Source organism: Diabrotica undecimpunctata, chromosome 1, assembly GCF_040954645.1.
Source record: "Diabrotica undecimpunctata isolate CICGRU chromosome 1, icDiaUnde3, whole genome shotgun sequence".
In the NCBI taxonomy this organism is placed as follows: Eukaryota; Metazoa; Arthropoda; class Insecta; order Coleoptera; family Chrysomelidae; genus Diabrotica; species Diabrotica undecimpunctata.
This window is the reverse complement of record NC_092803.1, coordinates 104,785,959-104,813,067: the sequence shown is the minus strand read 5'-3', so window position 1 is coordinate 104,813,067 and position 27,109 is coordinate 104,785,959. Positions and strand designations below refer to the sequence as shown.

Genomic DNA, 27,109 nt, shown 5'->3' with positions numbered 1-27,109 from the left:
TCTTTCATTCGGCTAATATCTGGAGGCTTATCTAGAGGTCTTCCCACATGGTCCATATTAAGTTTTTAATAATTTAACACTTTATTACAGCGAATTATCGTACCTAAACTGTAACCCCCAAAAGGGGCAAAATAAATTCAAATACACTTAATTTTTATATTTTTCTTGGTCACTGGGAATAAAAAACTATATAGATTCAGACAAAATGGGTTTTACATGCCCAAAATCTATTATTTTACCAACAAAAGAACAATTTTTGGGAACTACTTTTTATGCGACTGTGTTTTTAAGTTACATTGATGTCAGTTTTATTTGCCAATAAATCGAAATATAATTTTGAAGTTAACACATAAAAGGTTTAAACTTTGCACTATCGCCCCTATTTTTCTCTAAAAGTCTGTTACATATTATTTAAATCTAAATAGTATTTTATATTTTATTTTGGAGATTTGACTAAATCATTGAGTAAGTTGGTATAAGCTTGTCAGTTAAACTTAGCACAGGAAAAAAAATAAAACAAGATTTAAAACAAAAAATTTAGAATAATATATTTATTCTGAGACCTAACAGTAAACAAGAAAAGATAAACAATAATTTTATTTATAAAATTGTTATACCACAAAATGCAAATATCCCCAAAAACTTTTCTTGGTTACTTTTCGTCATGGATATGACGGAGTTGTATTGGTTGTATTGGTTCCATAACAAATGAACTATCAACAAATTAAGTCATGAGTTGAAGGTCCTTTTGAACCTCACATTGACTTTAAAATACATATCCCAATGTCCAAAAAATAAATAAAGGATAGTTTTTTTTATTAAAAAATGTATTTTTAAAGTATGGCAAAGAGTATAAGCATTAGCATATACCATAAATTACTTTTATATGTATAGTTGATTCTTCTCAGATATATGAATCACTATTTATTGTTTTTAACTGTCATCGTCGTTCTAGATAATGATTTAGAAGCATCGAAATTAAAAGTGGAACAAGAAAACAAATCTGTATTAAAAGCCTCATAGTGGATAAAACGTTGGATGTATTTTATTAATCTAGGCACTGTAATAAATTATTATTTTATTATTTTAAAACACCAAAGTAGAAATGCGAAGATTTTTTGGTTGACGAAACCAAACTTCAAATTTTTGCTTTAATCTGTGCCTTCTATAAATTGCAAGGCAAATATTATTTATGGTTTATTAATTCGAATATCAATATAAACAATTACGAATAATAACAAAAAGTACTTAAAAAACAAAGTTATATTTACAAATCCTGTATATTTGTATGTATACTTGTATGTATACTGTATGTATACTTTATATTTTAACAAACAATATTGTACAATCGGAATGTAAATACAGGTCTGTAATGATTAATATTTTTTATTTATTTTCAGGAGCTTGCTATGCAGAGTTTGGCGTAAGAGTACCTCACACATCTGGCTCAGCTTATATGTATTCCTACGTCACCGTTGGAGAGTTTATAGCTTTTGTTATCGGCTGGAATATGATATTGGAGTACCTGATAGGTACAAGTGCGTGTGCTTGTGCTTTGAGTGCCTGTTTTGACGCCTTAGCCAATGGCGCCATTACACATGCCATACACGAGAGTATTGGGAAAAGTTTGGGTAAGTAACAACATACAAAATTTTCTTTCCTTTATTTTCTTTAATTAGTGAAATATACAAAGCTGTTTTAACTAATCAAAATAAATAAATCCTTTTATATCTAACTTTATCAGAAAATGGTAAAGCGATGATATCCTCGGAAAAATTTATTGTGGTAAAATGAAAATTGCGTTTTGTGTATAGGACAAATGCATTTTCAAAGTGCATAGAAAATTAAAAATTTTTAACTCGGAAAATATCAACAGTAAAGAGTTCAATTTTGTTACCGGGGGGTTTTCGAGATATAATAACGACGTTGGTCCTAGAGCTACCTGGTGCCCAGGATGGACCTCGTCTCCTAGTCTATGTTAATTTTATTCTACAAATCAGTCGACGGTCATTATTCGGGGGTTTTTGGAGTCGTTGTACATGAATATGATAACGACGATCTTCTTCGAGTTACCTGGTGTCTAGAGTGGATCTCGTCTCCTGCAGTTTTATGATATTTTCATTAGAAATAAGTCGAAAGTAATTCCTCACAGATTTTCAGTGTTATTGACGGCGATGGTTGTCTAAATACCCAGTGCTTAGGGTGGACTCAGAATTTTTTTTTTTTTTAGTACAAAAATATGATTAACAAATAATCCTATAATTAAAATTTATTTCTTCCTCATTCTCTATGTTCGTGCAATTAGAACCGGCACAATTTTTACATGCCAAATTACAAACCAAGCCTATCTTTCTACATCCACATGAGCTGCCGAAGTTTTTTTTGCAACTGCAAAATATTAAACTTAACACTTGGTTAACTTGGCGGCTGTGACATCTTCACTGAATGATAGGAATATTCTTTAAGCTCTTATCCTTAGGCTGTTACGTTCAAAACTCCTTCTCCGTTCAACCAACTGTGAGCTTTTAAATACACTATTTTTAGGTGCTGTTTGAATGCCTCTACCGCTGGCAGAATTTTACCAATCGACACCTTTTTATTTTTTGAAATAGCCATGAGATACATCCTATACTATATATTTGATGGTCTATATTCATTCGGTACATTATGCTTTGTGAAATGGGGTGTGGTACACATGGCTATAAGTAATTTTGAGCCATGCTGGACTATTTTCAGATCGACCAACTTCTTTGAAATGTTGTGCGTCCTAGACAAGGTCGGGATTATTTTGAAACTTTTTAAAAATAATAATTTTTCCTTGGAAGAAGCTAGCAGAAACTGTATGGCAACCTGTAAAAGCAGTTCACATCGATACTCCAAACCGAGCGGACGTTAAATGGTTCTCCGTTATCAACATGCGACCGGTTTTCTCGAATTGAACAGATAAATGTTAAGTGATTAAAAAGCAATCAATTAGTAATAGCTTAAAAACAATAAAATCAATAAATTAAATTTAATAACAATTCAGTAATTTATTTATAATGTTTCCAACGGAGAATGGACCAGGATTCGACAACTACATAGTTAGCCAACAAATGCAAAATGTAAACAGCCAGCCATTACCAATCCAGTATCCATCTAACCAAACAAATTGTTACCCACAAATGCAGATTCCAAACAACACACAGGGTCACTCACAAATCAACAATATACAGGGCTATCCACAAATATCATCACAAACACCAGGTATGTACAATATGCAAATAAATCAACCAACCACCAAATCTTCGACGAATATGATATTTCCGCCCAATGAAAAACAATATATAAATCAACATAACGCGCAACACAACAGCAATATAAATAACAGAAATAGCCAGCAATACTACAGAATGTCATCAACAAGCGATGACGAACCAGAAAGTGCAAATGTGTCAACAAAAAACTCATGTCAAGTAGTTAAAACTACAAAACGCAGAAAAATCAGATCAAATGTAGAAACAGACAAAGAAGATAATACAATTACACTATCGTACAAATATAATACACTAACGCATACCCAAGAAAATGAAAACAAACAAAATGAAACAGCGCCAAGAAAACCTAAACCACCACCAATATTTGTTTACGGTGTAAGCGACTTCCCAGAAATGAGAAAAAAATTTACAGAAATAGTTGAAGCTGAATAATACGAAACCAGGACTATGGCAAATAATACAGTCAAAATAATTTGTAGCGATCCAGAAATATACAGAAAATTATCAAGGTATATGAGAGAGAACAACATTATTTTTTATGACAAAACTGGGTCACAAGGTAAGTAACATCATTAATGCTAAACATAGGATTACAAAAGAGCCGGTAAATACGTTCTTTGTTGACCTTGAACCATCAAACAATAACCAAGATATTTATAGGATTCATAAATTACAACACTGCAATATACAAATTGAACCACCCATAGAAAACAAAAATATCATCATTTAAAAACATATTGCAATAAACCATAATATGTCGGTGTGAAATGTGGAGGACAGCATGGTACAAACAGCTGTAAAAAGAAAAGAACACACCAGCTACATAATAATATGCTTTATGTGGAGGAGATCACCCGGCTAACTATAAAGGATGCGAATATTATCGTAATTTAAATAGAAATAAAAATATAGCACAAACTACATATAATCATCACCAAAATATGTCGCAAGCACGTAACAGAAACTTTATACACAATACAGTAAGACCAAATGTAAGCTATGCTAATGCAGCGTGTAAAAGACAACCTCCTGCTGCTCCTTCAGATAACCAAGATTCAAACACTATTCCTATGAAGTTTTTAGAAGAATTCAAAGCCATGTTTAATCAAATCTTGCAACAAAACAGCATGGTAATAAACATGCTAAGTAAACTCCTATGCAAATAAAATTCTTTCTACGAATAGCTGAATGGAACGCCAATGGCCTGCTGAATCACAAGGACGAGGTGATAATATTTCTACAACAAAATTTTATAGATATATTATTAATAAGTGAGACACATTTTACAGACAAATCGTATTTTAAAATACCTCATTATCTAACGTACCATACTAACCACCCAGACAAGACAGCCCATTAAGGTACAGCAATCTTGATCAAACAATCAATTAAACATTTCTTGATGGAAAGTTATATAACAGATTGTATCCAAGCTACAGTAATTAAAGTGTGCTCATTACCTTACGAAATAACAATAGCAGCAGTGTATTGCCCTCCAAAGCACAATATTAAAAAAACCAATTTCGGATCTTCTTCGATACTCTAGGTCCAAAATTTATCGCAGCTGGTGACTTTAATAGTAAACACACTTACTGGGGATCAAGATTAATAACAACAAAGGGGAGAGAGCTTTATAGCTTAATGCAAGAAAATAAATACACATATTTATCAACAGGAACACCAACGTACTGGCCAACGGACCCCAAGAAAAGACCAGACCTCTTAGATTTTTGCATCATAAAAGGAATATCTAATATCTTTATGGACATAGTTCCAAGTTATGATCTATCTTCAGATCATTCACCAATTATTGCAACAATTAGCACCTGCGTTATTAACAAACAACCTACTCCAAAACTGCATGGACCTAGAACAGATTGGAACCTTTACCGAAAAATACTGGATGAAACCATTAAACTAAATGTAAGACTAAGAAGCCCTTCAGAAATAAAAGCAGCTACAAACAACCTTATAACATAGTTGCAAAACGCTGCAATGAAGCGACACCGAACGATGCAGATAAAAATAAAATCGAGAATAGAATAAATATTCCACTAGACATTAAAAAGCTCATTGCTAAAAAAAGAAGAGCAAGAGCCAAATAGCAACAAAGTCGGAACCCAGCGGATAAAACGTTTTACAATCGCTTAACCAATAAATTAAAAACACAACTAAAAATTGCAAGAGAAGAGTCAGTCAAAAAATATGTAACACAACTTAATAGATACGACCATTCAATATGAAAACCAATCAAATCATCCTTAAAACCTTAAGCAATATCGCCACCAGTAAAAAAAACCACAGACACACAGAACCAATGGGCAAGAAGCGATAAAGAAAAATCAGAATTATTTGCTGAACATTTAGCAACAGAATTCCAACCACACAACAATGAAGAAGATCAAGAAATTATTAATTATTTAAACTTAGAACAACCATCAGTAAATCCAATAAAATTAATAACACCCAAAGAACTTAAAGAAGAAATCTTAGGACTAAATATCAAAAAGTCACCAGAAATTGACCTAATAGCACCAAAAATGCTAAAAGAATTACCAAAAAAAGGGTATAGTAATCCTTACATATATATTTAACGCAATATTAAGATGTAATTATTGGCCTAACAATCTAAATATTGCAGAAATACTTTTATTCCCAAAACCAGGAAAGGATCCAAGTGAAGTCTCATCCTATCTCCAAATTACTAGAAAAACTTTTAATAAAACGAATAGATCCAGACATTAGAGGCGAAAATTGGATACCAAATTATCAGTTTGGATTTCGACGAGAATACTCAACTATCCAGCAATGCTACCGAATAACCCATAAAATCAATTCCGCATTAGAAGAAAAGGAATATTGCCCAATGGTATCACTATCAAGCTTTTGATAAAGTTTGGCATTAAGGACTTCTTTATTAAACAAATATTACAACCATTCTTTCGAATACTTACATTATACTTGGAAAACCGACAGTTTAGAACAAAAGTAAATAAAGAAATATCCAAAACGCATCCCATTAAGGCGGGAATTCCACAGGGCAGCGTCCTGGGACCTTCATTGTATATGTTATATACGTCTGATCTACCAACTTCACATAACGTAACAATTGACACATTTGCAGATGACACAGTAGCACTTACAAGTTACAAAAACATTAACATAGGTACACAACAACTCCAAGACTATTTGTATGTATGAGCTTGAAAACTGGCTAAAACAATGGAAAATAAAAATAAATGAAAACAAGTCAACTCACGTAACTTTCACTTTACGACGAGGAACACCACCACCAATATATATCAACAATAAGGAAATACCCAGGACCAAAACAACCAAATACCTAGGGCTACACCTGGACCAAATCCTATGTTGGAAAGAACACATCACCAAAAAAAGAAAACAAATTCAACTAAGACAAAAAGAAATCAATTGGTTAATTGGAAAAAACTCCAAGCTGTCAATAAATAATAAAATTCTAATATGTAAAACAGTTATCAAACTAATATGGACATATGGCATAGGGCTGTGGGGCTGTAGTAGTAAATCTAATATTGCTATTATGGAAAGATGCCAATCAAAAACCTTACGAGCAATTGTTGATGCACCCTGGTACGTAACCAACTAAAGAATCTATGAGAATCTCAATATCTCAACAGTGAAAGAAGTATACCAGCAAAAGAAATTACAATACATTCAAAAAGTGAACACACACTCCAATCCATTAATTTCTGCAATATCTCAACATCGAGTTATCAGGAGACTAAAGCGACGTTGGAAAACAGACCAGTAACATGGACCCGTGATTCTCTCACTGGAGGGGACCACATCACGCCAGAACCAAGGGACACGACCTAAACTCATCACATTAACTTATAGAATACATTGTTTTATTCTGATCGTTAATTTATTAGTTAAAATAAAAAAAACCTGTAAAAGCATGTAAAAATAAAATATGCTCCAAAACAGATAAGATGTAATTAAAACTTTTCAAAGAATATTCTTCTTCGTCGAACCAATTTCAGAATTAGTTGGAGTGTGAGCAGTGACTAGTACCAGAATATCAGTATCTTCTAAAACAACGACTACTTTCTTGTTAACATTTTCTGCTATTTCTATGGCGATAGTAACAATAGTCCTATCTACACCAGCTGCACATTGTATAGATTTAATGCCTACTTTAGACAATAATTTAATTTGTAACATTTTATTAATACTATTCTTATTTTAAGCGTTGGGTAAGAATTTTTCTTGGTTGGTTTTTAAAGGCATATTTTCATTGAAATAAACGACAGATGATTTATTATGTTTTTCACGTCGGCTTTTTTCAGTAGCTTTAGTTAAAACAGGTAAACATCTACGTATGTTTATTGGAAATCATTAATTATTACATTTCGACTTATCTTGCCATGAACAAGTATAAAATTTTCAAGTTTGGTGATAAAGAACTAAATTGTTGATGAATTTTTTACATTTAAAAATCGGTAAGATAGTTTCGAAACAAATTCAGATTTCTGCTTTAATCTGGAGCCTTCTAAAAATTGCAAGGCATGGCCAGACGATGATAAAGATGTTAATAGAGACATGGGGAATCTAAAACTTGCATTCCACGACATGTCTATTCATCTAAGCAGAAATCCTTAACGAATTTGTTTCTCGTACTCATACAGAGTAGATCCGAATAAAATGAAAAAGACAGAAAAGATTTGATTTCACGTTCAAAGCGTCTATGTATCTATTGATACGTATTTCGACTTAATAAGTCTCATCAGAATAGTTATTCATAGCCGTTCTTAACGTGAAAAATAATCTTCTCTGTCTTATTAGGAAGCAACAATAACATGGCTTCGTTATGGACGCAATAGCGACATCTGATAGAAAAATCGGTAAGATAGTTTCGAAACAAATTCAGATTTCTGCTTTAATCTGGAGCCTTCTAAAAATTGCAAGACATGGCCTTGCAGATTAAAGCAGAAATCTGAATTTGTTTCGAAACTATCTTACCGATTTTTCTATCAGATGTCGCTATTGCGTCCATAACGAAGCCATGTTATTGTTGCTTCCTAATAAGACAGAGAAGATTATTTTTCACATTAAGAACGGCTATAAATAACCATTCTGATGAGACTTATTAAGTCGAAATACGTATCAATAGATACATAGACGCTTTGAACGTGAAATCAAATCTTTTCTGTCTTTTTCATTTTATTCGGATCTACTCTGTATGAGTACGAGAAACAAATTCGTTAAGGATTTCTGCTTAGATGAATAGACATGTCGTGGAATACAAATTTTAGATTCCCCATGTCTCTATTAACATCTTTATCATCGTCTGGCCATGCCTTGCAATTTTTAGAAGGCTCCAGATTAAAGCAGAAATCTGAATTTGTTTCGAAACTATCTTACCGATTATTCTATCAGATTTCGCTATTGCGTCCATAACGAAGCCATGTTATTGTTGCTTCCTAATAAGACAGAGAAGATTATTTTTCACGTTAAAAACGGCTATGAATAACTATTCTGATGAGACTTATTAAGTCGAAATACGTATCAATAGATACATAGACGCTTTGAACGTGAAATCAAATCTTTTCTGTCTTTTTCATTTTATTCGGATCTACTCTGTATGAGTACGAGAAACAAATTCGTTAAGGATTTCTGCTTAGATGAATAGACATGTCGTGGAATGCAAATTTTAGATTCCCCATGTCTCTATTAACATCTTTATCATCGTCTGGCCATGCCTTGCAATTTTTAGAAGGCTCCAGATTAAAGCAGAAATCTGAATTTGTTTCGAAACTATCTTACCCATTTTTCTATCAGATGTCGCTATTGCGTCCACAACGAAGCCATGGTATTGTTGCTTCCTAATAAGACAGAGAAGATTATTTTTCACGTTAAGAACGGCTATGAATAACTATTCTGATGAGACTTATTAAGTAGAAATACGTATCAATAGATACATAGACGCTTTGAACGTGAAATCAAATCTTTTCTGTCTTTTTCATTTTATTCGGACCTACTCTGTATGAGTACGAGAAACAAATTCGTTAAGGATTTCTGCTTAGATGAATAGACATGTCGGGGAATGCAAATTTTAGATTCCCCATGTCTCTATTAACATCTTTATCATCGTCTTGCCATGCCTTGCAATTTTTAGAAGGCTCCTGATTAAAGCAGAAATCTGAATTTGTTTCGAAACTATCTTACCGATTTTTCTATCAGATGTCGCTATTGCGTCCATAACGAAGCCATGTTATTGTTGCTTCCTAATAAGACAGAGAAGATTATTTTTCACGATAAGAACGGCTATGAATAACTATTCTGATGAGACTTATTAAGTCGAAATACGTATCAATAGATACATAGACGCTTTGAACGTGAAATCAAATCTTTTCTGTCTTTTTCATTTAATTCGGATCTACTCTGTATGAGTACGAGAAACAAATTCGTTAAGGATTTCTGCTTAGATGAATAGACATGTCGTGGAATGCAAATTTTAGATTCTCCATGTCTCTATTAACATCTTTATCATCGTCTGGCCATGCCTTGCAATTTTTAGAAGGCTCCAGATTAAAGCAGAAATCTGAATTTGTTTCGAAACTATCTTACCGATTTTTCTATCAGATGTCGCTATTGCCTCCACAATGAAGCCATGTTATTGTTGCTTCCTAATAAGACAGAGAAGATTATTTTTCACGTTAAGAACGGCTATGAATAACTATTCTGATGAGACTTATTAAGTCGAAATACGTATCAATAGATACATAGACGCTTTCAACGTGAAATCAAATCTTTTCTGTCTTTTTCATTTTATTCGGACCTATTCTGTATGAGTACGAGAAACAAATTCGTTAAGGATTTCTGCTTAGATGAATAGACATGTCGGGGAATGCAAATTTTAGATTCCCCATGTCTCTATTAACATCTTTATCATCGTCTGGCCATGCCTTGCAATTTTTAGAAGGCTCCTGATTAAAGCAGAAATCTGAATTTGTTTCGAAACTATCTTACCGATTTTTCTATCAGATGTCGCTATTGCGTCCATAACGAAGCCATGTTATTGTTGCTTCCTAATAAGACAGAGAAGATTATTTTTCACGTTAAGAACGGCTATGAATAACTATTCTGATGAGACTTATTAAGTCGAAATACGTATCAATAGATACATAGACGCTTTGAACGTGAAATCAAATCTTTTCTGTCTTTTTCATTTTATTCGGATCTACTCTGTATGAGTACGAGAAACAAATTCGTTAAGGATTTCTGCTTAGATGAATAGACATGTCGTGGAATGCAAATTTTAGATTCCTTATGTCTCTATTAACATCTTTATCATCGTCTGGCCATGCCTTGCAATTTTTAGAAGGCTCCAGATTAAAGCCGAAATCTGAATTTGTTTCGAAACTATCTTACCGATTTTTCTATCAGATGTCGCTATTGCGTCCACAACGAAGCCATGTTATTGTTGCTTCCTAATAAGACATAGAAGATTATTTTTCACGTTAAGAACGGCTATGAATAACTATTCTGATGAGACTTATTAAGTCGAAATACGTATCAATAGATACATAGACGCTTTCAACGTGAAATCAAATCTTTTCTGTCTTTTTCATTTTATTCGGACCTATTCTGTATGAGTACGAGAAACAAATTCGTTAAGGATTTCTGCTTAGATGAATAGACATGTCGGGGAATGCAAATTTTAGATTCCCCATGTCTCTATTAACATCTTTATCATCGTCTGGCCATGCCTTGCAATTTTTAGAAGGCTCCTGATTAAAGCAGAAATCTGAATTTGTTTCGAAACTATCTTACCGATTTTTCTATCAGATGTCGCTATTGCGTCCATAACGAAGCCATGTTATTGTTGCTTCCTAATAAGACAGAGAAGATTATTTTTCACGTTAAGAACGGCTATGAATAACTATTCTGATGAGACTTATTAAGTCGAAATACGTATCAATAGATACATAGACGCTTTGAACGTGAAATCAAATCTTTTCTGTCTTTTTCATTTTATTCTGATCTACTCTGTATGAGTACGAGAAACAAATTCGTTAAGGATTTCTGCTTAGATGAATAGACATGTCGTGGAATGCAAATTTTAGATTCCCCATGTCTCTATTAACATCTTTATCATCGTCTGGCCATGCCTTGCAATTTTTAGAAGGCTCCAGATTAAAGCCGAAATCTGAATTTGTTTCGAAACTATCTTACCGATTTTTCTATCAGATGTCGCTATTGCGTCCACAACGAAGCCATGTTATTGTTGCTTCCTAATAAGACATAGAAGATTATTTTTCACGTTAAGAACGGCTATGAATAACTATTCTGATGAGACTTATTAAGTCGAAATACGTATCAATAGATACATAGACGCTTTGAACGTGAAATCAAATCTTTTCTGTCTTTTTCATTTTATTCGGACCTACTCTGTATGAGTACGAGAAACAAATTCGTTAAGGATTTCTGCTAAGATGAATAGACATGTCGGGGAATGCAAATTTTAGATTCCCCATGTCTCTATTAACATCTTTATCATCGTCTGGCCATGCCTTGCAATTTTTAGAAGGCTCCTGATTAAAGCAGAAATCTGAATTTGTTTCGAAACTATCTTACCGATTTTTCTATCAGATGTCGCTATTGCGTCCATAACGAAGCCATGTTATTGTTGCTTCCTAATAAGACAGAGAAGATTATTTTTCACGTTAAGAACGGCTATGAATAACTATTCTGATGAGACTTATTAAGTCGAAATACGTATCAATAGATACATAGACGCTTTGAACGTTAAATCAAATCTTTTCTGTCTTTTTCATTTTTTACAATTACTTTTCGTGAATTTACGGTGTTAGTTAAATTTTAAATTTCATGTAGCTGATTGAGAAGCATTTTTTTTACTTGCACAAAGTATCCAGAGTCAAGCCAAGACTTTAAGGGCAGTAGAATTGTTGGGTTGCTTGAAGCCGATCTTTTATTAAGAAAAATTTCTAGGTGGACCAACAGATCCTTACGCAGAATAATGAAGTGTGCAGGTCCTCCCTGGGTACCAGGGATTACCTTCGTAACCGTCATATTCATGTTCATCGACCTCGAAAATCCCCCGAGTAATGACTTTCGACTGATTTAGAATGAAATTAACATAGAAATCCCGAAGGCGAGGTCCACCTTGGGCACCTAGTATCTCGATGATCATTGTCGTTATCATATTCATATTTAACGACCTCAAAAACCTTCCGAGTAATAACTGTCGACTGATTTAGAATGAAATTAAAATACTTCAGGAGAAGAGGTCCACTTTGAGCACCAGGTAGCTCGAGGACTATAGTAGTTTTCATATTCGTATTCAGTGACCTTGAAACCCTCCGAGTAATGATTGATAACTGATTTAGGCCGCTATGGGGCCCAGCTAGGTTAAGAACCATTGTGGTTATCATTTTGTCTTTCAATAGTTTTGACTCATTTAAAATAAACTTAACATAAAACTTCCAGAGACGAGGTCTACCCTGGGCACCGGGTAGCTCGAGGATGTTTGACGATATCATGTTCGTCTTAGGCGACCTCGAAAAACCCCGTGTAACAAAATTGGACTTATTCTTATTGAGTTACTACTATTTTTAATTTTCTATAAACCTTGAAAATGCATTTTTCTTATGCACAAAATGCAATGTTCATTGTACCACCATGAATTCGCCTATGTTAAATATCGAGATCTATGGTGTAATGTTCCATAAAGCTTTTTTGTGTCAATTATAGTCTTCTTTGTAGGCTGTGCTTGTTTTAAACGTTGACTATTATTGTATTATTATACTATACTGTTGTATTATAAAGAGAAAAGAAATTATTTTACTGGTGGTTAATTCTATTTTTATTTATTACAAATCATTTTTTTGCCATCCCTTCTAAACTTCATATAAAAATTTAAATATATTTCATATTTCTCCAAAGCGGAGATACACAAAAAACGAGTTCATAAATTGCTAAAGCAATCCGGTATATCATCACTTAGTGTTATTTATTTGTTTGAGAGGGATTTGGTCTAACTTTTTATAGCCGACGATTTACAGAAATTGTCGCCAACAATAAAACTGGCAAACAACAATGTACATATGTTAAAAATCCACAAAACTCTTTTAGAGGGGACCGTCGTCCTATCCAAAAGTTTGTTGGTCCTCCCTCGAAAATTGTTCGAAAACTTTTAGCTTGTCGTTCAAACCACATGGGAATTCTGTAGAAAATGTTTTGAAAGAAAATTCGCTAATATTATGTTTTTACTCTATTTTTTATACTATTTTAAAAAATGAACTTTCCTGCTTACTTTTTCGTTTATATTTTTAATAAAGGGGGGCGGTGTTTTTTATGTACATTATGTTAGAGATATATTATCTGTTTTATGTAAATCTGTACACATACTTATAAAACATTAGTGCGAAGTATTATGACATATGAGGTTGAAAATTGAATCATAAACAAGAAAAACAGCAGTAAGATAGTAGCAACAGAGATGGAATGCCTGCGAAGATACTGCAGAGTAACAAGAATGGATAGGAGAAGTAATGACGAAATAAAGCAAAGAACATCAATAGAAACAGACATACTAACATACATAGAACAAAAAAGACTAAAGTGGTATGGACATGTAAGAAGAACTAGTGACAGCAGATGGATAAAGAATAACCGAATGGAGCCCCATAGGAAGGAGGAAAAGAGGACGACCCCGAAAATCCTGGAGGAACGAAGTAGACGACGCCATGAGTAAGAGAGACCTAAAAGATGGAGAATGGGACAACAGAGAGAAATGGAAACGGTTGAGCGAGGGAAGGCAGTGAATACTGTAGAATCCCTGAATATATATACACTCGCGATCATAAAATCCGGGTCACCTTGAAAATCGCCGTTATTTCATTTTTAACGAGCTTTATCGTAAATAATAATAACACAAATACAAACTAATGCATGTTTCTGAGAATTTTTGTCGGCTTAGCGGTTTCCTTTGTAATAAAGAATTCCAATAATGCCGATTTCGCGGAAAACTATACACTTCCCAAAATGTACGGTACCTGTAACTGCCGCTTGTTTTAAATATCTCATTTGTGCTTCGACTTTCTGTTCAAACGCAACAAACAAACGTTTATTATTGCCACCATTAGTGTTTATTAGTTTCATTATTAGTGTTTATTGTTGTTTATTTTTTGCCAAAAATGCCTTGACTGTTGTTGAAACGGCACGCATTGTTGCGTTTGTGGAAGACGGTCACACTCAACGGCAAGTCGCAAGAACTGTTGGCGTAAGCCTTTCTACGGTTCAACGAGTGCTTCAACGCTTTTAGAAGACAAGTTTGCTAACCAGACAACCTGGCTCTGGACGAAGAAGAACGACCACGGTACGAGATGATGTGTTTCAGGCTTTACGAAACCGGACCTCAACTGCGGTTATGCATCGAAATTGCCTACAGGAAGTACGAAATTGCAATGTTGGCGTTGCAACAATCAGGAGAAGACTTCGTTCTTCTGGATTAATTTTTTATTTATCGTATGGCACTTGACACATTTACATTTAAATTTACATATATTTTGTATAAAACATTTCATATATGTTTACAAACGAACATCTAACTTATTTATATATTCTATCGACTCTGGAGTCGCCATTAGGAAATCCTCTGACCTGCCTTGATAGGATCTTGTGGGACACTGTTCTGTAATGTGACAGATGGTTTGGGGTTGTCCGCAGTCACAGAGTGGGGATGATCGTTTACCCCATTTGTGCATCATGTAACCGCATCTGTCGTGTTGGGTTCTGATTCGGTTCAGCAAAGTCCATGTGTTGCGTGGTAAGTCAAAACCTGGTAGTTTTTGTGTGATGTAAGGTAAGGTGCTATTTTGTTGTTCCATCCATTCTCTAGTTCAAATGGTCGTTAAGTTGAACTCTTTTCCACAGCAAGCTGTGCTGTTTTTATTGGCGGTCGTCTGGAGCGTAAACGGTTACCGTTGGCAGCATCTATATCTTGATGAATTGGCAGGAGCTCGTTACTAAGTATCTTTTTGTACTCACTAGTAAGGGAGTGTATGCGTCGTAGTTTGGGTGGTGGAATGTGGCTCAGTACTGGAAGCCATTGTGTAGGGGTGGATTTGATGACACCAGCAATCATTCTCATTGTACTGTTTAATTGGGCATCTACTTTGTGTATATGTGGGCTGTTAAGCCAGGCTGAAGAGCAGTATTCTGCGGTTGAGAAAACAAGGCCCAGAGCAGATGATCGCAAGGTGAAAGCCGATGCTCCCCATGTTGTGCCTCACAGCTTCTGGATGATGTTGTTTCTGGATTTCAGTTTTTCCGCTGTTTTTGACAGATGTTCCTTAAAAGATAGGGTTCTGTCAAGAGTCACCCCAAGGTACTTTGGTGTTTTATTGTAAGCGAGTGTGGTGTTTTCGAATTGGATGTTCAGTGTTCTTCCTTAAGCTTGTTATTTAGATGAAAACTGCAAACCTCTGTTTTGGTAGCGTTTGGTTGGAGCCTCCATTTACGGAAATACTTTCCCACTGTGTGTAAGTCTGCCGTAAGAATTTCTTCTGTTTGTTCAAATGACTTACACCTTGTTGCAAGTACCCAGTCGTCGGCATAACCAAACTTTCTTGATCTGGTTTCTGGTATATCGGCTATGTACAAGCTAAAGAGAAGAGGAGCGAGGACAGATTCCTGAGGCAGTCCATTCTTCAGTTTTCTTGGAGTGCTGATGTCGTTTCCATGACTACTTGAATCGTTCGGTCGGCTAGCATGTTGTTAATTATTCGAACGGTGGATTTACAGGAGATTGTACGGAGGAGCTTGTATAATATCATGCCTTCTCTCCAGACTATATCGTAGGCCGCTGTTAGATCTATGAATGCGGCTGCAGTTTTAAGTTTTCTCTGAAACCCTACCTCAATAAATGTGGTAAGTGAAAGAACCTGATCTGTGCAGCTTCTTTTCGGTCGGAAACCTGCCTGATCAACTGGTATTGATTCAAGTAGCTTTGGACTAATTCTGTTATAGATAAGTCGTTCTAGTAGCTTAAACGTTGTCGATAGTAGGACTATTGATCTGTAGTTCTTAGTGTTGTTATTATTTGGCTTCCCTGGTTTTAATATGGCAATAATCTTTGAGCGTTTGAGTTCCTGTGGTATGGTACCGGTCTTCATAATATCTGTGAAAAAATGGGCCATCCATTCTCTCGCATATTTGCCGCTGTTAATTAAGAATTCGGAATGAATATTGTCAAAACCTTGGACTTTACCTGGCTTTACATCCTTGAGAGCTATAGTGACTTCTTCGCAAGTAAGAGGGTGAGAGTATTCGGTTTCTGCAGATTGGAATTTTAAAGTTTTGAGCTCTCGTTTTACCTTGTTTGTGTGTGGCTTGTCTTTCGGGGCCCTAGATGTCGATACCAGATGTGAGGCAATCGTGTTTGGGTTAATTGTTGTTTTGTTCCTTGTTATGGGAGTTCCACTTCCTAATTTTCTTAGTAGTGTCCATGCTTGCCTATTTGATGTTTAAAAATTAAGGCTTTCTACAGTTTCCGTTCATTTTTGTTGTCTCGCTGCATCTAGGCTATGGAAGAGTTCATCGGCTAATTCTTGATCGCCGCTTTCAAGGAAATTTTGGTTCTTCGCTGTTATGGGACCAACCAGGAATGTATTCTTTCCGGTAGCCTCTTGGTATATAATTCTTGGCCTTGCTTATTACGGCTCTAACGAATCTTTTGTAATTTCTGATGGTAGGGGGTATCCAGCCTAGAGTCTTGTCCAGTTCTGCAGAAAAGCTACCCCAAATGGCTTTATTTAGATTTCAACGTGGGCGATTGATTGATGTGATTATAGGAATCCGGGTTCCTGCCTCTAAGATTACTGCGCGGTGTTGGCTGTGTGGGAAGTTGTCCATTACTTTTCAAAAGACTGCTAGAGGTTGACCGTTTTTATTAGTAGAGACAAAGCATAGATCAGGATTGTACTCCTTCTTCCATGCTGCTGACATGAATGTAGGTCGGTCTTTAGCGTCAAACTTTAGTGATAGATGTTCGTCCTCCGCCCATTTTACTAGTGCATTCCCATTGTTGTTGCATTGTTTATATTTATGGTGACTGTTGTAGTCCCCCACGTATATTGACGGGTGCGGATGTGTGTCGATGACTTGAGCTGGCCAGGATATAGCCGGTGGTTTGTAGGTGTTAGTAACGGTGATGCTTCCAATTTTTACAACAACATTGTGAATTTCATCATCAGTACACGTGGAAATAAGGACGGCATTTTCTATGTTTTGTTTAATGTATGTTGCCGTGCCGTATGATCGATGGTACGTAGCACCCAGTAGTTCAAAGCAAGGTATTTTTCCCCTTTTTCGCAGTTGTTCTTCCATTTCGCAGTGTGTTTCCTGTAGAGCAACAAGGTCGATGTCGTTATCTTTTAGAAATTTTGATAAGTACTGGCTCTTTGAATAGCATATGCTCTCTACATTTAAGTGACAAATTCGGATCATAGGTCCGAGTTTTCTAGTCGTTAGGTCCTGAGAAGGGCCATTTGTATTATTGTTAATTTGCCTTCTGATAACGTTTAATGGCATTGTTTGAAATGTGTCTCTGGTCAGGAGATCCTGAGATTATCTGACCGCCAGTATTTGCTAGTTCATTTAGCGTTACCCAGGGTGCACGTGTAGTATTCTACTACGGACGCGAACTAACTCTACACCCCACTGGACTAATGGTATGATAATACTGGTAATGGCTACAGGACCGCCGTCCGCATCGAGTTGCACGACTAGCTTTTGCTCGACAATACGCGCAATGGGGAATTATTGATTGGAGCAAAGTGTTATTCTCAGATGAATCCCGTTTCAGCCTAACTGGATCCAATGGACGTGTAAGAGTTTGGAGGAGAACCGGCGAACGATTTTCACAAGCTTGCATTGCTCCAAGAATGCCATTTGGTGAAGGCTCGGTCATGGCTTGGGGAGATGTATCTTCCGACTTTCGCACAGAATTACCCTTTATCGAAAATGGGTCCTTAACTACACGAAGGTACATTACGGAGTTTCTGGAAGAACATATTATTCCCACCATGACAGGGCTTGGAGAAGACGCAGTCTTTATGCAATACAACGTGCGACCGCAGATTGCCAGGATCAGTATGCAATACTTGGACAAGATTGGAATTACGAGGTTACCATGGCTAGCTAAATCTCTGGATCTGAATCCCCTCAAACATCTCTAGGACGACTTGAAAAAACGTATTCAAACCCATACACCTCCTCCTAACAACGCACAGGATCTTAAGGATCTGTTAGTGAGAGAGTGGAATAACATATCACAACATGTAATCCGGAGAAAAATTGAGAATATGCTCCGTCTTCTGCAAGAGGTTATTAGACCACGTTCTGTATTTTTCATTTTTTCTTTCGTATGTCTGTTTCAACAATTTGGTTTGTTTTCTGATTTTTCAATAAAAACAATAAAAAAACCGTTTTTTCTTTCTTTTAAAACAAACATTGATATCAAATAAAAAATACATTAACCTAAAAAAAAGGTTATAACTGCACCAGATGCAAAAATATTCAAGAAACTTGAAATTTTCAAGGTGACCAGGATTTTATGATCAAGAGTATATATATATATATATATATATATATATATATATATATATATATATATATATTTATATATATTGTATATATATATATATATATATATATATATATTTATATATATATATATATATATATATATATATATATATATATATATATATATTGTTATGATGTATTGTTTGTTTGAATGATGAGCAATGAGTATTTTTTAATAATATAGGGTTTTTATCGCGGTTCTCAAAGAATTAGTTTGTAAGTACTTTTTTAAATTATCTTTATTATAACTATTATGAATCACACATATATATCTAACCTAGCCAATGTAAATTTAAAATAAACTATCTTTAAATTGATATTCTTATAAAACTAATTAAATTCTATAGACAATGTAAAATTTAAACAAACTATCTTCAAAATTGAAATTGTTATGACACTAACTAAATTATATTAACAAAATTTTATACCTTTCTTTCACTGAATGCCTAAATGAACTGTTTTCCACTATATAGATTCTAATCACCACTGAATGTCTTCGTACTTCGGTTATCCTTGTTTTTGTGAAATTATTTTTTCCAATTATCAGCTTCTACCAGTTTAAGATATATTTTTCTTCACCAGCATTTATAAACCACCAAGCAAACCAGCAAAAAAGCATTTATATTTATTCTTCTTTTCAATATACCAATATCCAATTATTATAAGTTGATTTATACTAATCTCCAATCATAATATAATTTTAATTCCTTCCAATATCCATCCAATATTCTTCTAATATACTTTTATAATCTTCAATAATTATTTGTGTATAATTATAAATGTGCATTAAAATATATGCATAATTTTTAATCTTCATTTAACTCACTGTATTAAACAATTGTAACTGATTGACTGCCTCTAACTAATTTTCATACTAAAAAAACTCATAACTAACTGAATCGACTTTCTTACTAAACTTTCTGACTGCTAGACTTAAACTTTCTGACTGACTATCTTGAAAATTCTGAACAATTGACTTCACTAACTAAATGTGTCTACTAACTTTCATAATTAACTGGACTCATAGTAACTGTAACTCATAACTGATCGATTCTAATCCAAATCACCGGGTATTTATATCTTTTTTTCTGTTCTAGAATCATCTGGCAATAAATCATGTTCGATTTGTTCCATCTATATCTAAAGAATTTTCTGGAACAATACATTTCGCAAACAAAGCCATCTCCGGTGATCTAGAGAATTCCTTACTTATCTATCGAGAATTTTGTTGGCATTTAGGCTTTTCAGATCAGAATATACACTTAAATTAGTAACTAACACTCTAATTTAATAAAATACACATTTTAAAAAACATATTATCATTATAACCCCACTTTATATTCGTAATTATTCTTAAACGTCACTTCAGAGTATGTATATCTGGTTGCCTAGTCACATGGCTCACTTAAATATATCTACAACATCATAATTACTAAAAAAATACTTTTTATATGCTAATTTCTTAAAAATGCCCTCATATAAATATATTTTTATAAAATTCTCTAGTATATAACTTATTAAAATAACCAAATACTTTTTATATCTAATATACCTAGTAGTGTAACTTATAAATTATTTTCTATAAACACCAATCATATCAATACCCCAAAATAATATTTAAAATAAATAATTTACTTATTATTTTTTTAAATATTAATTTTCTATCTACATATCTTAGTAAATTAATAATTCAATTTTTTTTTATTTAAAATGTGTTCTATTAGATACATCCCTGTTCGCTGTCTACGTCAAACTGTCATGTCAAATGGAAGTTTTTGTGTTTATATTTTACAATTACAATGAATAAAGATAATCTAAGTGTCCATATTGTTTTAAGTTTATTTATAGACAAAATCTAGGAATTCCTTCAATTCAACAGGCTTTCATCCATATGAATTGGTAAGTTTTATACTTTATTATATTAGAAAGACATTTATTTATAGAATCAATTTTGTATCTAACCCCAAATTATGATTTTTAGGGTACAAAATAATTTCCATATGTATCAGACAATAAATATGATGTCAAATTGATTCACAACAATAAAATCTACCATCTATTTAACAAATCAAGTCTATTGAATAAAATGGATATATCAGTGAACTGTTAGTGTTTTTATATTAGTGTTAAAAGGTATAGAAAACATTATTCAATCTCTTCATAATACTTAAAGATGTCATTGATATGAAACATGCCTCTTAGACTGTTCTCTGCATCTATTAACACATAACTATTTAGTCCATTCTGATTTTCAATTCTGTATGCACCTTCAAACATTGGTTGTAATTTTTTACAATGGTTTTCTTTAACATTAGTCTTTCTAAGTGAACGAATTAACACTTTGTCTCCTTTTTGAAATGTGATTGGTTTTTTTTATTTTTCGATTTTGTCCTCTGATATATTTTTCAGCTTTCCTCCTAATTCGGTTATTCACTTTCTGCATTACTTGTTCTAACATATCCTGATTATATTCACTAATCCACTTTCTGTTTCCTATATGGCCAAACATTAAATATTCTGGTACTTCCTCTGTATTTAAATTATGTGTATTATTTAAAAAATATTCTACTTGTGGTATATGTTGCTGCCACGTTTCATGTTGATTTTGACATATTATTCTTAAATATTTTATAACTTCTTTAATATATCTTTCTGCAGGATTTGCCTGAGGATGTCTGATACTTGTAAAATGAATGTTGATTCCCTTTTTCTCACAAAATGCCCGAAATTTTTGGTTGGTAAAATATGTAGCATTATCTATTATGCAATTTCTAAATGATCCTATTTCTTCGAAAAATTGATTAATATATGATTTCAAAGTTTTAACATTTGTTCTGGAGCAGGGATATAGTTTAATAAATTTTGTATACAAATCAACTATCACTAGTATATGCTTTTTTCCTGTTGGACTTGGAACTAAATTTGAAATAAAATCCATGGACACTGTATTTAGTTTTTCATATACAACATTAGATCTGTATGTGTTCTGGTTTTTGAAATTCTTTTCTTTGTTTATTTGACATATTTGGCATTGGGTAGTAATTTCTTTTGCTATACTTATGTCATTCTTTGCAAAATAATTGTCCCTAAATAACATCCATAGCTTTCTTAAACCAATATGCATGTAATTGTTATGTAAATTTTTCAATATTTTCTTTGCTGAAGTTCTAGTTATTACATATACTTCTATGCCATTTATTATTTTATAATAAACTCCATCTTTCTTAAGGACTTTTTGTTTTTCACTCAAATTGATTTGATCTCTTATAATTTCTTTTTTAGAATATAATCCAGTACTTTCTACTAATTGATTTAATCCAATTTTTATTGTTCGCTGCCCTTTTTGTGATGTATTTTCTAACCTTGATAAAGCATCTGCCACTATATTGGATTTTCCAGAAATGTATTTGATTTCAAATGAGTATTCACTTAATATTAGACTCCACCGATGTATTCTACTGTTTCCATATTTGTTATTTAATATAGATGTTAAAGCTTGGTGATCTGTTTCTATTGTAAATTCATTACCCAACAAATAAAAGCTTAATTTTGTGACACAGTGTATTATACTTGCTAGTTCTAATTCTGAAACTGAGTAACCCTTTTCATGTGGCTTTGTAATTCTTGAAATGAATTGTATTGGGTATTCGACCCCATCATGTATTTGTAATAATACCCCTGATAATCTCTCTATTGATGCATCTGTTCTTAATATGAATGGCTGTGTGTAGTCAGGATAATATATTTTTAAATTTGACAGAAAAATGTTTTTAATTTCTTGGAATGCTAGTTCTCTTCTCTGATCCCATCTCCATTTTACACCTTTTCTCAGTAGTTCAAGTAATGGAATTTCTTTTATACTTAGATCTGGTATCATCCTTTTATAATAATTAATTATTCCAATAAATCCTCTTAAAGTTTTTAAATTGTGTGGTGTTTTATATTCCTGAATGACAAATGTCCGTTCTGGATCCATTTCGATTCCCTTAGTGTTAAGTTTATAACCTAAATATATTACTTCTTTTTGAAAAAATGTACATTTTTCTTGATTTATTTTTAGTCCAACTTTGTCTAATCTATTTATTATAATTTTTAGGTGTTTCTCATGATCTTCAGCAGTTTTAGAAAAAATTAATATATCACCAATGTAGTGAATTACAAAATGTTCATATTGATCCAAACTATCATGAAGACATCTACATAGAACACTGCAAGATGATTGAAGTCCAAATGGTACTACTTTGAATTGATATACTACTCCATCTATCTGAAATCCTGTATGCTGTCTACTTTTTCTTTCTAGAGGTATTAACCAAAAACTATGCTGTAAATCGATTTTAGTGAAAAATGACATTCCTGTAATTCTTCCTAGTATTCCATCTATACTCATTGGTGCTTCAAATTGCTTTTCAGTAATCTTGTTAATATTCCTTGCATCCAAACATAACCTGATTTCACCTGATCTTTTACGTACTACTACTATAGGATTTATAAAACGTGTGTCTGCCTTCTCAATGATTCCATCTTCTAACATATTATTAATTGTTTTGTTTACTTCTTCTTTGTATTTATATGGTATTGGGTATGATTTTGTTTTAAAATCTTTTTCTTCTTTAACTTTTATACTATGGACATAATTTTGTGCAATTCTATTTTCTTTATTGACAAGTCCCTTGTGTTGCTGCAATATGGAAATGACTATTGGTTTATATTCTTCAGGGCAATTTAAAACTTTTATCATATCTTCTTCTTTACAAATAAAATTATTCTTCATTATGTACTCATTATTCCTTGCTTCCAATTTTACGCACTCCACCTCGTAGGCATCCATCTGCTTAAAATTTCCATTCCTTAAATATTCACTGCAATAATTATTCTTTACATTATTTTGGGACATTTCCCTATCATCAAAATACATTTCTTCTTCATAAACATCATTATTTTCTTTTAATAATATCCTATCAACTCTTATTCCTTCTTCCACCTCATCTTTCTGCCTAAATTTAATTATTTGCCCTTCCAAAGTTACCATTTTTTCTTCAAAATCTATCTTTACTTTCTTCTTTTCCAATTCATCATTTCCCATTAATATATCAACACATAAATCCTTGACAATAAATCCTTGCATATTAATTTCTTTATTAAGAATATTAATTTTAAAATTGGCTAGTTTATCAATTTCACCCAATTTCTTATTATTTGCACCAACAATTTTAATTTTTGGAATCTTTATTATATCTGATAGTTTTAATGTATTAAAAATAAAATTCTCCGAGACTAAAGTACTTTCTGAACCAGTATCTATCATAATTTTAATCATTTTATTTTTGGCCAAAGCATTTATATAAATTAAATTAATAGATTCAATAATTTTATCTTCATCTAAAGAAATAAATTCAGAAGGTTTTTCATAATAGCAATGGCCTAATTTGTAATTCAGAAAGTTTACTGAACAAAATTTTGATTATTAGAATTGTCAGATTGTATCTGACCACTTGGATCTGATGTCCTATGTCTTTCCCTACTATGACTTCTACTCACATTTTCCTGCCTTGTACTACTTCGTTCCCTGTCTTCGCAGCTTCTATTCCTTCGAACACAATTTACCTGTCTATTATAGTTAGGTCGCTCTGTATTTCTTCTATTGTTAAAATCTTGTCTATTATTATTAGTACTGTTATTAAAATGTTGTCTATTATAATTAGTATTATTATTAAAATTTTGTCTATTATAACTAGTATTGTTATTAAAGTTCTGTCTATTTTGATTACTGTTATTATTATTAAAATTTTGTAAACTATTACCATACCTAGTATTATTGTTATATGATTGTCTATATTGTTGATTATCATTTTTATTATATTGAAAGTTGTTATTATTGTTTTTTTTTGTTGTTATTATTATTACTTGTCATATTACCTCTTTGTATTCTTTGAATAAAATTAATAAAACTCTCTATTGTTTGAATATTTTAAACAGTTACTGTTTGCACAACATCAGCATCAAAATGTCTAGATACATTTAAGACCGTTTCATCCTCTCTAAGCGGTGGTTCTAAATATTTTGCAACTGTTATCAGTTTCAATGCATAATCTACCATATTTGATTTTAAATTTTGATTATACTTTCCAAAATATAGAATTTCTCTAAACTTAGCTTGCTCTAGTTCACCCCAATAATAATTTAAAAATTTATTTTCAAATGTTTGAAAATTATCTAAATCATTTGCAATACTAGCAAACCAAGTTGCTGCATTGTCATTTAATGTCATTCTAATATAATCTTTAATATCATTAATATTATTCACAAATCTTAATTTATGTTTTAAACTATTTATGTATACTCTACTATGCAAATTTTTTATATTACCAGAGAATTTAATCCCAGTCTCATATGTTAAATTTAAGTAACGTCTCCCTATGTCTCTCATTTGTGAAATATCATCTATTCTCTGTTCCACATTTCTTATTTAATTACTATTTATTTGGATATTTTGTTGTATATCCTCTAATTTTTCTTCTGCGTTTCTCCTGTCTTCGTTAATTTTAACTTCTAAGTAACATTTCTGCAACTCTATTTTCTGTTCTATATCTATCTTATTATCTTGAATAATCCTCTTTACTTCTGTCCTCTCATTGTCTATCCTTTTCTTGTAGTCATTCCGTATACTTTTTATTTCATTTGCTACTTTTTTCTCTGCAGCTTCAAGTTTTTTATCCATTTGTTTTTCCATTTGTTTTACAATTTTATTATTATTATCTTCTATTTTCTTTTTTAATTTTCTATGATTCTCTTCCAATTTCTGTTCCATTTTTTTCATGTCTTCTTTGACTTCTTTTGAATTCTGTTCCATTTTTTGTTCTATTTTTCTCATGTCTTCTTTGATTTCTTTTGAACTCTCTTCCATAGTCTTGTTCATCTGCATCATTAATGACATCAAAGCTGCCATACTGACATTTTCCTCTCTTTCTGGATTCATTTCTGCAGTATCTTGTGGAACTTGAACTAAACTCTCCTCTTGTATAGGTTGTGTTTCTACTTCCACATCTTCTTCATTCTTTTTGCTTCTTGTACCTTTCTTTCCTTGAGACATTTTGAGACTTTACTTGTTCAAATATAATTAAAAATAAAATCTATAATTTTTTCTTTCTACTGATAATTAATTTAATTATATGAGAGCACTTATCTTCCCAAACTAATTCTTTTAAATAGAGAGCCCTGCGGTGGGCGCCAAATTGTTATGATGTATTGTTTGTTTGAATGATGAGCAATGAGTATTTTTTAATAATATAGGGTTTTTATCGCGGTTCTCAGAGAATTAGTTTGTAAGTACTTTTTTAAATTATCTTTATTATAACTATTATGAAACACACATATATATCTAACCTAGCCAATGTAAATTTAAAATAAACTATCTTTAAATTGATATTTTTATAAAACTAATTAAATTCTATAGACAATGTAAAATTTAAACAAACTATCTTCAAAATTGAAATTGTTATGACACTAACTAAATTATATTAACAAAATTTTGTACCTTTCTTTCACTGAATGCCTAAATGAACTGTTTTCCACTATATAGATTCTAATCACCACTGAATGTCTTCGTACTTCGGTTATCCTTGTTTTTGTGAAATTAGTTTTTCCAATTATCAGCTTCTACCAATTTAAGATATATTTTTCTTCACCAGCATTTATAAACCACCAAGCAAACCAGCAAAACAGCATTTATATTTATTCTTCTTTTCAATATACCAATATCCAATTATTATAAGTTGATTTATACTAATCTCCAATCATAATATAATTTTAATTCCTTCCAATATCCATCCAATATTCTTCTAATATACTTTTATAATCTTCAATAATTATTTGTGTATAATTATAAATGTGCATTAAAATATATGCATAATTTTTAATCTTCATTTAACTCACTATATTAAACAATTGTAACTGATTGACTGCCTCTAACTAATTTTCATACTAAAAAAACTCATAACTAACTGAATCGACTTTCTTACTAAACTTTCTGACTGCTTGACTTAAACTTTCTGACTGACTATCTTGAAAATTCTGAACAATTGACTTCACTAACTAAATGTGTCTACTAACTTTCATAATAAACTGGACTCATAGTAACCTGGGACAGCTCATACATAAATCGGGATCACTACTTCCGGAAATCAACAGACGAA

General features: G+C 32.5%; 1 protein-coding gene across 1 annotated transcript in view; it reads left to right on the top strand.

Annotated features, from left to right (window-relative positions):
• LOC140451901 (solute carrier family 7 member 14) overlaps positions 1-27,109 on the top strand; it is an 812,989-nt gene that overhangs the window by 642,324 nt on the left and 143,556 nt on the right. The window contains exon 4 of the mRNA XM_072545857.1: positions 1,401-1,631. Coding sequence (XP_072401958.1) covers positions 1,401-1,631 — 231 coding nt within the window. The remainder of the gene's footprint in view (positions 1-1,400; positions 1,632-27,109) is intronic.